Below are 13,189 nucleotides of genomic sequence, written 5' to 3'. Positions count from 1 at the left end.
GATTCATTCAGAAGTCTCCTTCTCCGGCAGGCGCAGGCTTCATCTTTGTCAAGAAGGATGGATCTCTACGTCCATGTATTAATTATAGGGGCCTAATCAGATCACTGTAAAGAACAAATATCCTTTGCCACTTATTTTGGAGCTGTTTGACTGTCTCAGGGGAGCCAAGGTCTTTACCAAGCTGGATCTCAGAGGAGCCTATAACCTGATCCACATACGCGGGGGAGACGAGTGGAAGAAGGCCTTCAATACCTGAGATGGTCATTACGAGTCATGCCGTTCGGGCTCAGTAACGCTCCTGCGGTTTTCCAGAAATTTGTTACCGACATTTTTAGGGATCTTCTCTATTCTTGCGTTGTCGTCTACCTGGATAACATCCTGATCTACTCTCCAAACTAGGCTTTGCATCGGAGGAGTGTCCGTCAGGTCCTACAGAGACTCAAGAAGAACAGAATTTATGCTAAGTTTGAGAAGTGTCTCTTCAAGCAATCCTCTCTCCCCTTCCTTGGCTATATTGTCTTGTCCAGAGGTCTGAAGATGGATCCGGAGAAGTTAGCCTCCCTCCTCAAGTGGCCTTGCCCGACCAGGGTTAAGGCGATACAACGGTTCTTGGGATTTGCTAACTACTTCCCATCTCGGGTGGCTCCCATCTCGGCTCTGATCCGAAAAGGCGCCAATTCTAAGGATTGGTCTGAGGCAGACAAGGCTTTTACTTCGCTAAAGAAAGCTTTCTATTCTGCGCCTGTGCTACATCAACCTGACACAGATAAACAATTCTTCCTGGAGGTGGATGCTTCTTTCACAGATGCTGGGTTGGTTCTCTCACAGAAGTCCTCCACCAGACGGATGGTTTCCTGCGGCTTCTTCTCGAAGATCTTTTCCACGTCCGAAAAAAATTATTCCATCAGGGATCGAGAACTGCAGGCAATCAAGTTAGCTTTGCAGGAGTGGCGGCATCTACTCGAAGGAGCAGACCATCAGGTCGTTATTTTCATGGACAAAAAGATCCTAGCCTACCTCCAGTCTGCACAGAGGCTGGATCCTCGCCAGGCCAGGTGGTCCTTGTTTTTCGCATGACTAGACTTCATTCTTCACTTTTGCCTGGCCAGCAAGATCAAGGCTGACCCACTTTTCTAGGGCATTTCTGCCTCCCGAATTGGAAGAAGAACCCCAGCACATCATTGAGGAGTCCAGAATAGTGACTGAGGCCTCAGTCGATATATCTCGGGTTCCTCCCGGCAAGATGTTGGTATTCAGTTCAGACCGGAGGCGAGTTCTTCAATGAGGCCGCTCTTCCAAGTTGGCCGGTCATGCCAGGCAGAGGAAGATGTTGCAACTCATTTCCCGTCATTACTGGTAGCCTACCATGGGGAAGGACATCTTGAGGTACGTCTCAGCTTGTCCCTACTGTGCTCAAAACAAACACGCTAAGCACCTACCATCCGGACATCTTCTGCCACTTCTCATCCCTTCAGTTCCCTGGCAACACATTGCTATGGATTTCATTACAAATCTCCCGGTCTCCCCTGGCTGCTCCATCATCTGGGTAGTGGTGGATCGTTTTTTCCAAAAGGGCTCACTTTATTCCTCTGTCATGTCTTCCTTCTGCTCCTGAACTTGCAGACTACTTAATTCAACATATTTTTTGCCTCCATGGCTTTCCTCTCTATGTTGTGTCTGGCAGGGGTGTCCAGTTCACTTCTAAAGTTTTGGAGGGCAACTTGTAAACTTATGAATGTGGACCCAAGTTTATCTTCTGCTTATCATCCCCAGTCCAATGGTCAAGTGGAGAGGATCAATCAGATTGTGCCCGGGTCCCTGCATCACTTCGTCAATGTGCATCATAATGACTGGGTCAAGGCACTACCGTGTTAGATAAAAACACGGTCAAAGGAGCGCTAGAAACACCAAGACAAGGATATTTTGTTTCAGTCCACAACGCGTTTCGACAGTAGCACAGTCTTCATCACGTGGCAGTTTATTAATGACAGACAGAAAGGGGTATTTAACCATCAAGGTACTACCGTGGGCAGAGTTCTGCTATAACAACCAGGTAAGTGAATCATCTGCTAAGTTCCCCTTCCAGATTGTGTTTGGTCTCCAATCCGGAATTTCTCTTCCTATCTTGGGGTCTTCGGGCATTCCGGCTGCGGAAGCTCTTACTGAGGACTTCTCGAAAGTGTGGAAAGACACCAAGACCACTCTTGAGAAAGCATCGCAGCGTATGAAGAAACATGTTGACAAACGACGTCTGGATGATCCGACCTATCAGCCCGGGGATAAAGTGTGACTCTCCGCTAAGTACATCCGTCTGAAAATGCCATCTTACAAGTTGGGACCTCGCTTCATTGGTCACTTCGAGGTCTTGATTCTACTCCTGATCCCGTCAGCGAGGAAGATGTCTCAGAGGAAGAGAATGTTTTGGCCATGAAGAGGGTAAGAGGAAAGACCTTTTTCTTGGTAGATTGGAAGGGCTACGGTCCTGAGGAGAGGTCGTGGGAACCCAAGGAGAATATTCTGGCCCCTCTCCTACTAGAGAGATTTTTTGCAGGCTTGAAGAAGAGGGGGCATAAAGGGGGGGTACTGTAGCACCGGCCCCCGGAGGCCTCTGCCCCATGTTCCGCACTGTCTTCTTCTGCTGCCGCTTTCTGGTCCCAGCATGTGGCCTGCAGGTCTCCGGGCACAGTTCTAAGGGCACGGGCACGCTCCCGATCTCTTAAAGAGACATGACACCATTCCCTGAATTAGGTCTTAATCAACAGGTGAGTGTCCGGTTTGTCCCCTCAAAGTGCCGGCTGAGTTTCACCACATCTCTTCGGACTACGCCAGTACCTCCTGTACCAGTACCTGCCAGCTGCTGCCTGTTACCCGCACCCGCCGTCTGCTTTCTACCAAGTTCCACGCCGCCTGCAGTTCCAGCCAGCCTGCCTGTCGGGTTAGCTTCCACTTGTTTGGGTCTAACTGGAGGTAGCACCTTGCGTCCCTTGGGCATTCCAACCTGGCCCTGTTTGAGGGGTCTTGCTACAGGTGTCTGGGGTTCACTTAGTCGAGCCCCCTTCGGAGCTCCCTCGGACAGTGCTCCTGTGGTTCCATGAAAATTTCATTAAACGAATGTTCACTTCACCATCTGTGCCTCCGTTTCCATTTGTTGCACCACCACTATACTGTGACATGTAAATGTGGGGCTCGTACAGGTGCCCCCTCTATACTGTGACATGTAGACAAGGGGCTCATACAGAACCCCCTCTATACTGTGACATGTAAGACAAGGGGCGCGTACAGGACCTCTCTGTACTGTGACAAACTGTGTTCCAAATTATTATGCAAAAAGAGTTTAGGCGTGATAAGGTTAGAATTTTTCTGTTTGTCATTTAAACTCAATGATGGTGATGTGTGTCAGGGCTCTTTATATCACTGCAGATACCTGTGCAAATTAGTTTGGCAGGTGTGTCCAAATAAAGGCAAGACTACTTAAGAAGGCTGTTCCACATTATTAAGCAGCCTACATTTTTTGCCAAAATGGGAAAGAAAAAGGATGTGTCGGAGGCTGAGAAGCAACAAATTGTGGAGTATTTAGGTCAAGGCATGACTACAATCAACATTGCCAAGACACTTCATCGTGATCATCGCACAATCAAGAAGTATGTAGCTGATTCCCAGCACACACGTGTGCGTGCTGATAAGGAAAAATTGAGGACTCTTTCCAACAGGCAATTGCGTCAGGTTAAAAGAGCAGCTGCAAAAATGCCTTGTCATAGCAGCAGACAAGTTTTTGCAGCTGCTGGTGCCTCCAACGTCCCCCGAACAACAAGATGCAGGGTCCTTCAGAGGTTTGCAGCTGTGCGTAAGCCATCCTGTCGACCACCTCTATCCACTGCACACAAGCAGAAACGGCTCCAGTGGGCCAAACGATACATGAAGACTGACTTCCAAACGGTTTTGTTCACCGATGAGTGCCGTGCAACGCTCGATGGTCCAGAGGATGGAGTGGAGGATGGCTGGTTGATGGACACCCCATGAAAACAAGGCTAAGGCGCCAACAAGGAGGAGGTGGAGTAACGTTTTGGGCTGGAATCATGGGGAGAGAGATTGCGGCCCCTTTAGGATCCCTGAAGGGGTAAAGATGAACTCCATAATCTATGCGGAGTTTCTAAAACAGCACTTCCTGCCATGGTTCAAGAGGAAGAACCGTGCTTTCCGCAGCAAGATCATTTTCATGCATGATAATGCACCGTCTCATGCTGCAAATAACACATCTGCATCTCTGGCTGCTATGGGCATAAAAGAGGACAAACTTATGGTGTGGCCACCATCTTCCCCTGACTTCAACCCCATTGAGAACCTCTGGAGCATCATCAAAAGGAGTGTCTATGATGGCGGGAGGCAGTTCACATCTAAGCAACAGCTCTGGGAGGGTATTCTGTCCACATGCAAAACAAGTGAAGCACAAACCATCCAAAAACTGACAAATTCAATGGACGAGAGAGTTCAGAAGCTTCTTTCCAACAAGGGGACCTATGTGACAATGTAACATCACCTAGAATAAAGTTTAGACTTGAAAACTGTTTGATTTCATTTTGTAATAAGCTGATAATGCTTATAATTTCACAACTGACCATTTTTTGGTTCAAAATAAAAATAAAAAGGTTGAAAACTCTGCTGTGCATAATAATTTGGAACATGCATTTTGAGTGTTTCTTATTTTTAAAAATATACTGTTTTCATAGGCAGTTTGTTCAAAAACATTGCAATTATACTAGAATATTAGATGACTGGAAAATAACAATGGCTGCAATTCATATAGGTAATTTAGAGAAAATATGAGGAAATATTTTTTGCATAATAATTTGGAACAGTGTATAGACGTGGGGCTCGTACAAGACCCCCCTATACTGTGACATGTAGACGTGTGGCTCGTACAGGACCCCCTCTCTATACTGTGTATACTGTGACATGTAGACAAAAGGATCGCAGAGGACCCCCCTCTACTCTGACACACGCATTGTTATAAGCATGTCTGTATTACGGACAGCTGAGAATATCTTCTGTATTGGACACTGTGAGGCGTAAAGAGACGAGGACCACCAGTAGTCTAGCCAGTAAAAGACAAACACTTTAATGTCGGAGTGGGTAGAGGCGGCAGACACCGTTCACTTGTAGGACATCACATACATGGTGGGGTGCTCACTATATATTGAAAAGGGTCTGACGGACACAAAGCTGAGGCCGCAAGTTCATGCACGCAATATTTGTCTTTGCAGACCCTCGTGGTAGCTGGCTGAAGGGCCCATAGGCCGTGGGACTGAGCACATTAGGGCACATGGAGAGGCACGGCCTACTCTATGCAGTAAGAGCCGTCCTATGGGTCATGCCACTACGATAGCTGTGACGCCCGTAGATACTATCACTTGTGGATCTGGAAGCTGGCATGTTCCAGATGCTGGATCTTCTTTTCATTGTGGAATTGGGCCCTTGTGATTCTGGACTTTGGGCTCCCTGTTTTCTGCAGCCATTGCTGCATTTCCCGCATTTTGGCCACAGGACCTTGTAAGTGACCTCTGACCGTTCCATGTTCTGTATTCTGCACCCATCCGACCAGACCCAGACGAGTCCCCTCTGCCTGCAACAGTGGAAACACAAACACTGCATCACACAAGGGTCCCCAAACAGGAGGGTGGTCATCACTGCTGGTGCACCACATGCCGGACCCTCGGTTACCTGTGTGTGCTTGCGAAAGAAAACACCTTGAACCTTCCCAAACACCTCATAGTCCAGACAGATTAAGGTGTCGCCCTCCATTATGATCCTGGAGGTGGAGCAGACGGGCACAGTCTACAAACACACAGTGGCACCTGAAAATGATAGAAAACACAAGGGACTGACGGTGGGTCACACAGATGTGCTGCCACCACTCCCGTGTGCGCATACACACAGCACACAAGGTATGCAGATGTTAGAAACCTTATGAAAAATTAAGTACACCCTTACTGCTTCCATTAAAAGGGCAAATAGTAGCCAGATCCTGCTAATGAAATGTCCTCTGTAAGGGCTCACGCCGCCGTATACATCGGACCGGTGCTATCAGACTCTTTTTTTCGGATGTCACTCGTTATTCAGTGTGGCAGTGGTAAAGACCGACTTTTATTATGCTTGTGCTTTTTTATGCGGCCTATGAGCAGAAGTTCTGGCAGTTTGCTGGTGTGAAGCATTCAGGAGGGTGATAACACAATACCAAGAAGGAAAGACATCGGCAAGGATTCCAGAGAAACGATTGTTGCTGCCAATCAATCTCAGGAGGGTTATAAGGCCAAATCCAGACAGGCAATCTGGAGTCCCTCATTACAGAGGTTTTTTTCATGCAATAGATGTGCCAAGAAATTCAACCCAAGGTCAATTCAACCATGCAATGCTCAGAGAAACTGCAGGAAACCCAAGAGCTACAGCTCAGGCTCTAAAGGCCTCAGTTAGCACTTTACATGCTCAAGTTCATGACAGCACAAAAAGAAAACTACGTAAACAGGTTGCTACTACCAGGCCAACCACTTCTCAATCTGAATGTGGGCCCCCTTTAAATTAAAAAAACACATACACCTAGCTCCCGTGCGGGCGCCATTCCAGTGGTGTCACCACTCACGTTCCCGGGGTTCAGTGCGGTTGTTACGACACGTGAGCCCAACGACAAAGCCCTCACTTCCTCTTGATTACTTGTATGTCCGAAGGCGTGACCAGAGAAGCTAATTCTGATTGGGTGCAGGGCTCATGTGTCATTACAACCGCACGTGAATGGCACGGGAGCCGAGTATAGGCGTTTTTATTTTAAAGGTGATCCTCATTCAGATTGAGAAGGGGTTGGTCTAGTACTGGACACCCTTTAACAGGTAAGGTTTTGTATGGGCTACCAGGAGCTCCTCTGCATCAGGCAAAAAACAGGGAGGGGGGCTGGCTTCCCCGTACAGGGAGGTCAAAAGGGGGCTGGCCCCCTCGTACAGGGAGGTCAAAAGGGGGCTGGCCCCCTCGTACAGGGAGGTCAAAAGGGGGCTGGCCCCCTCGTACAGGGAGGTCGGAAGGGGGCTGGCCTCCCCGTACAAGGAGGTCGGAAGGGGGCTGGCCTCCCCGTACAAGGAGGTCGGAAGGGGGCTGGCCTCCTCATAAAAGGAGGTCGGAAGGGGGCTGGCCTCCCCATAAAAGGAGGTCGGAAGGGGGCTGGCCTCCCCATAAAAGGAGGTCGGAAGGGGGCTGGCCTCCCCGTACAAGGAGGTCAGAAGGGGGCTGGCTTCCCGTACAAGGAGGTCGGAAGGGGGCTGGCCTCCCCGTACAAGGAGGTCGGAAGGGGGCTGGCCTCCCCGTACAGGGAGGTCGGAAGGGGACTGGCCCACTCCTACAGGGAGGTTGGAAGGGGGCTGGCCTCCCCGTACAGGGAGGTCGGAAGGGGGCTGGCCTCCCCGTACAGGGAGGTCGGAAGGGGGCTGGCTTCCCGTACAAGGAGGTCGGAAGGGGGCTGACTTCCCGTACAAGGATGTCGGAAGGGGGCTGACTTCCCGTACAAGGAGGTCGGAAGGGGGCTGGCCTCCCCGTACAAGGAGGTCGGAAGGGGGCTGGCCTCCCCGTACAAGGAGGTCGGAAGGGGGCTGACCTCCCCGTACAGGGAGGTCGGAAGGGGACTGGCCCACTCCTACAGGGAGGTTGGAAGGAGGCTGGCCTCCCCGTACAAGGAGGTCAGAGGGGGGGGGGCTGTCCTCCTTGTGCATTTGTCCTCCTTGTGCAGGGGGGGTAAGGGGCTGTTCTCCATGTGCAGGGGGGTGGGGGCTGACCTCCTTGTGCAGGGGGGGTGGAGGTGTTGTCCTCGTGCATTAGTCCTCCTTGGGGGGGGGCGCAGTCCTATCATCATCGCTCCATACACAGACGCGGTTCCCAGTCACGTACCTGCAGACCGCCGGCTGTTCCTATGACAACAGATCCGATCGGCAGGCGCCTGATGATGACGCCATCAGCACCTTTCCCCCTCCCCCGTTCACGTCACGTCACTACACGTAGTTGCCTGGAAACGAGCACAACAGAACTGAGTTTCCGAGCTTAGCGTTTCCAGTGGCTCCTAATGAGTGCGGTAAGAGCCCACAGATCTCCAGCATTTGTCGGGGGGAGCAGGGTTCCAGGGGCGGCCTGTGTAGTGTGGAACCGGGGGGAGGCGGCCCGTGCAATTTGGAGCGGGGTCCTGGGGGAGAGGGAGCTAGTGGCGGCCCGTGTAGTGGGGGTGTCTGGTTCTGGGGGCCGCCCGTGTAGTGTGAAGCTGGATCTGACCTTACCCACTCACTTATGGATGGTTGCTCTATATAGTGACTTTTCTCTGTCCTTTCCTTCTTCCTTCCAGGATGGCGAGACTAACGCTGGCTTGCTACACGTCTGCTGAGGGCCTGGGTGAATGTCAGCTGTCACCCCTCTGTCCAAGACAAGGTCCCCAACTTCTCTCTAAACTGGAGCTGTTAAAGAATGAATACCAGGAGCGAGCGCTGCGGGAGAAAGAGCAGAAGATGCTAAAACTGCTGACGCATCAACAAGAGCGCATCTCCCAGCGGATCACTGGCTCCAGAACCCAGCAGCCTCCTGATGAGAAGGTTTGGGCTTCAAACTGGACTGTGACCAAAAGGACAGCAGGTGTAGACAGAGCGCACCTGCTAAAGCCCGTGTATCCCCACAGGCAACCCAAAGTTTACCGCTGTCCATCAGCCAGTGCTGCCAGCATCAAACCCTCACTGCCGCATGTCCGCTCCAAGTCAGGACCAAGTCGCCCTGATCAATGGCAAGAACTCGAGAAAAGTGAGATGATTCTGGAGGCTGAAATTCGCAGGAAAGAGGCTCTACTGCGAGAAAAGCTGCGCAGAACAGAGGAAGAACTGCGGCGCATCCAGAAGGAAAAGGAAGAGTCAGAATGGAAGGAAAGGAAGGCTCGAGAGGTCCAAGACACCAAGACGAAGTCTAGAAGAACCAAACTGGAGGAAGGAGACAGCGGAGGCATGAAAAGGGCCACCAAAGACAGAACAGAGAAGGCCACAAAAATCAACCCCCTCTCTATAGAACATTACAAGGGGGGCAGGGAGAGGGCCACGAAAGACAGTTATCCACCCATAGACCTGTATAGTGGAAGCAGGGAGCGGGCCACAACGCACAGTGCCCACTCCATAAACAAGTACAGCTTGGGCAGGATGAAGGCTGAGGAGGACAGTGGCCTCTCCATAGTAGAGTCCCGTCAGCAGTATGGTGGGGGCAGAGGCGTGAGCCATCCTGCTGTCACACAAGTTGAAGATACATTTCATCAGCTGAGACTGGAGGCTCCTGGAGTGCAGGACATAGGACGTCCATCATCTGGTCTTGTAGATGAGGAGATATTGCTTTATGGAAGCTTCCCTGAGAACACGGGCCAGCCACTTGTCCAATGTCAGCTGTGTGGCCGACGCTTCATGTCGCATCGTCTGCAGAAGCATGCTGCGGTATGCCAGAAGACACACGGCTCCAGCAGGAAAGTGTTTGACTCCTCCAAGGCCCGAGCCAAAGGAACAGATCTAGAGCCGTATCTGCACAAAAAAGGGAATCGAACTTCCCCGATGCCCCAGGTCAGCCCCCTCGGTCCTTATCTCTTACATCTTTGCATCTCTCCTCCTTTTCACCTCCTGTACAGTCATGGCCAAAAGGTTTGAGAATGACACAAATATATTTTCACATGATCTGCTGGCCTCTGGTTTTTATGTGTGTTTGTCAGATGTTTTTATCACATACAGAAATATAATTGCAATCATATTATGAGTAACAAAAGGTTATATTGACAGTTAGAATGAGTTAATGCAGCAAGTCAATATTTGCAGTGTTGACCCTTCTTCTTCAGGACCTCAGCAATTCTCCCTGGCATGCTCTCAATCAACTTCTGGATCAAATCCTGACTGATAGCAGACCATTCTTGCAAAATCAATGCTTTTATTTTGTCTGAATTTGAAGGTTTTTGTTTGTCCACCCGTCTCTTGATGATTGACCACAAGTTCTCAATGGGATTAAGATCTGGGGAGTTTCCAGGCCACGGTCCCAAAATCTCTATGTTTTGTTCCCTGAGCCATTTAGTTATCACCTTTGCTTTATGGCAAGGTGCTCCATCATGTTGAAAAAGGTATTGTTGATCGCCAAACTGCTCTTGGACGGTTGGGAGAAGTTGCTCTTGGAGGACATTCTGGTACCATTCTTTATTCATGGCTGTGTTTTTAGGCAAGACTGAGAGAGAGCCCATTCCCTTGGCTGAGAAGCAACCCCACACATGAATGGTTTCAGGATGCTTGACAGTTGGCATGAGACAAGACTGGTGGTAGAGCTCACCTGGTCTTCTCCGAATAAGCCGTTTTCCAGATGTCCCAAACAATCGAAAAGGGGATTTATCAGAGAAAATGACTTTACCCCAGTCCTCAGCAGTCCACTCCCTGTATCTCTTGCAGAATATCAGTCTGTCCATGATGTTTTTCCTGGAGAGAAGTGGCTTCTTTGCTGCCCTCCTTAAGACCAGGCCTTGCTCCAAGAGTCTCCGCCTCACAGCGCGTGCAGATGCACTCACACCTGCCTGCTGCCATTCCTGAGCAAGCTCTGCACTGCTGGTAGCCCGATCCCGCAGCTGAAACACTTTTAAGAGACAGTCCTGGCGCTTGCTGGTCTTTCTTGGGCGCCCTGGAGCCTTTTTGGCAACAAGGGAACCTCTCTCCTTGAAGTTCTTGATGATGCGATAGATTGTTGACTGAGGTGCAATCTTTCTAGCTGCGATACTCTTCCCTATTAGGCCATTTTTGTGCAGTGCAATGATGACTGCATGTGTTTCTTTAGAGATAACCATGGTTAACAGAAGAGAAACAATGATGCCAAGCACCAGCCTCCTTTTAAAGTGTCCAGTGGTGTCATTCTTACTTAATCATGACAGATCTCCAGCCCTGTCCTCATCAACACCCACACCTGTGTTAATGGAGCAATCACTGAAACGATGTTAGCTGGTCCTTTTAAGGCAGGGCTGCAATGATGTTGAAATGTGTTTTGGGGGATAAAGTTCATTTTCTAGGCAAATATTGACTTTGCAAGTAATTGCTGTTAAGCTGATCACTCTTTATAACATTCTGGAGTATATGCAAATTGCCATTAGAAAAAATGAAGCAGTAGACTTTGTAAAAATTAATATTTGTGTCATTCTCAAAACTTTTGGCCATGACTGTATTTCATCTACTCAACTCCTTACTTTCTTGCACCTTCTTTCCTTGTCTACTCATCTCTTGCATCTCCCCTCTTCACCTCCTGCATTCTCTTTTTCTTGCACCTTCTCTCCTTGACCTATTAATTCCTGACAGCTCACTAGTCTCATATTTGCCTTTTCACCTCCTCCTATGTCCATGTTTCTCTTTTCACAGGTGAGGGATAACTCTTGGCGCCAGAAGCACGAGTCTTTCCTGAGGACAATCCGTCAGGCACGGGTAGTGCAGGATGTTATTGCCAAAGGTGGAAGGATATCTGACCTTCCTCCTCCTCCTCCCGAGGAGAACCCCGATTATGTGTCGTGTCCTCACTGCAGCCGGCGCTTTGCTCCACGTGCAGCTGAACGACATATTCCCAAGTGTGAGACAATTAGAAGCAAACCTCGGCCTCCACCATCCCGCCGCCTCTGACACAGGTACGAGGAGAGCGAGGCCGCCTGGAGTAGGCTGTATAGTATCAGTTACTTTCTCAGGACTGTAGAGGGCATCACACAGCATCCAGACAAGGCTCTGTCATGTCCAGCAGCCGCGGTGCATCTACTGAGCAGTGGCTGCAGTTCCTGAACGTCTTCAGACTAGAGTTGAGCGACTTTAGTCGGATTGGGTTTCATGAAACAAAATTCGTTTCAGATGAAACTGGTCCGACTAGGGCAAAAAAAGTCGGAGTTTCGTCCAAAATCCGACCCCAATGCAAGTCAGTGGGGAATAAACGTCGGCATTGAGTGGATGAATGTCATCCGCTCAATGCTGACTTTTATTTCCCATTGACTTGCATTGGGGTTGGATTTCGGACGAAACTCCGACTTTTTTTGCCCTAGTCGGACCAGTTTTGTCTGAAACGAATTTTGTTTCATGAAACCCGATCCGACTAAAGTCGCTCAACTCTACTTCAGACTTCTAGCAGTATGTCTTTTTTTCAATGTAACACATGGTGCGACCTGTGTTTGGAGCTGAGGAGTGATAGTCGACCTGTACAGAACATCACACTGCTGTTAGAAGCGGGCAGCGCTCACGCAGGAGACGTTGGGTAGTGCAAGGTGCCAAACCCCACTTGTCCATGTAAAGCGTGACTGTATCTGCTACTCCAGCAAGACCCCACCAAAGCCAATAAGGCCGCAGTCCCTCAGCTTTTTTTTTTTTTTAAAAATTGACTTTACCCCACTTTACCCTGCTCCCGGTGACTGGCATTGTCTCAGCGATACAGCAAATCAGTTAGCTCATCAACACAGAGCTGTTTAGCTCACCGATTGGCTGCAGCGCCGAGACAATACCAGCTAAGGCAAGGTTTCCTTTTTTTTTTTTAATAAAAACTGCAGCCGAGTGACAGGGGTCTAAGGCCGGGGCTATGCAAGCAGTATAGGTTTTATTTATCGTCTCTGTGCAGTGCCATAGCTGAATCTATGCAATACTTCGCCTGCCGAACGGGTGAGAAGCTGGTTCCAATGGTCAGACACCATGTCCTGTAAGAAGTGATGATTAGCTGCAGCTGAGACACACTGGTGGTTACTAGACCTCCATGTTAGGCTGGGTATGTGCAGGTGTACTGTGGTCCAGGGCAAGCTGAGGTTTAGTATACTGGGCACAACCACAGCGTGCCGCACAAATCAACCCTCACTAATGCGGCCGATCAAAACGTCTGCGGAAGCCCTGCTGCTACCCCGACCCATTGCGTCCGATCATAGCATCTGGAGGAGCCCGACCGCGATCCCGACCCATGCGTCCGATCATAGCATCTGCAGGAGCACGGCTGCGATCCCGACCCATGCGGCTGATCATAGCATCTGCAGGAGCTCGGCTGCGACCCTGACCAATGCGATCATAGCATGCATTTCTTTGTCCTGTGCTCTGTTGCATAGAATGGAGAACATGGGGGGCACTTACTTTCTGTACACTATGGAGCGCAGGGTGTACAATAGTGCTGT

General features: G+C 49.9%; 2 protein-coding genes across 3 annotated transcripts; one reads left to right on the top strand and one right to left on the bottom strand.

Annotated features, from left to right (window-relative positions):
- Positions 1 to 5,093: 5,093 nt before the first annotated feature.
- ACYP1 (acylphosphatase 1) lies at positions 5,094 to 8,060 on the bottom strand. 2 transcript variants are annotated; one of them, XM_073587649.1, is made up of 3 exons: positions 7,924 to 8,060; positions 5,719 to 5,852; positions 5,094 to 5,620 (listed from the first exon to the last, which is right to left on the bottom strand). In XM_073587649.1, the coding sequence occupies exons 2-3, from the start codon at positions 5,797 to 5,799 to the stop codon at positions 5,405 to 5,407; spliced, it is 297 nt and encodes a 98-aa protein (XP_073443750.1). In that variant the 5' UTR covers positions 5,800 to 5,852; positions 7,924 to 8,060; the 3' UTR covers positions 5,094 to 5,404. The 2 variants fall into 2 exon arrangements, with proteins under 2 accessions (XP_073443750.1, XP_073443756.1); XM_073587655.1 differs by lacking the exon at positions 7,924 to 8,060 and adding an exon at positions 7,812 to 7,917.
- Positions 7,971 to 11,870, top strand: ZC2HC1C (zinc finger C2HC-type containing 1C). The gene is made up of 3 exons (XM_073587639.1): positions 7,971 to 8,104; positions 8,369 to 9,608; positions 11,424 to 11,870. The coding sequence occupies exons 2-3, from the start codon at positions 8,370 to 8,372 to the stop codon at positions 11,676 to 11,678; spliced, it is 1,494 nt and encodes a 497-aa protein (XP_073443740.1). The 5' UTR covers positions 7,971 to 8,104; position 8,369; the 3' UTR covers positions 11,679 to 11,870.
- The last annotated feature ends 1,319 nt before the right edge of the window (positions 11,871 to 13,189 follow it).

This window comes from Dendrobates tinctorius, unplaced genomic scaffold, assembly GCF_039654945.1.
Source record: "Dendrobates tinctorius isolate UK_male_01 unplaced genomic scaffold, ASM3965494v1 ptg000010l, whole genome shotgun sequence".
Classification (NCBI taxonomy): domain Eukaryota; kingdom Metazoa; phylum Chordata; class Amphibia; order Anura; family Dendrobatidae; genus Dendrobates; species Dendrobates tinctorius.
Note: the sequence above shows the minus strand (reverse complement) of the source record. Positions and strands in the feature narration are given on the sequence as shown.

Excerpts from the sequence above, each read along its gene's own strand:
- ACYP1 (XM_073587649.1), bottom strand. The coding sequence starts at position 5,799 with ATGGAGGGCGACACCTTAATCTGTCTGGACTATGAGGTGTTTGGGAAG. Across the intron at positions 5,621-5,718 it reads TCTTTCGCAAGCACACACAG|GCAGAGGGGACTCGTCTGGG; the intron begins GTAACCGAGGGT and ends CCACTGTTGCAG.
- ZC2HC1C (XM_073587639.1), top strand. The coding sequence starts at position 8,370 with ATGGCGAGACTAACGCTGGCTTGCTACACGTCTGCTGAGGGCCTGGGT. Across the intron at positions 9,609-11,423 it reads GAACTTCCCCGATGCCCCAG|GTGAGGGATAACTCTTGGCG; the intron begins GTCAGCCCCCTC and ends CTCTTTTCACAG.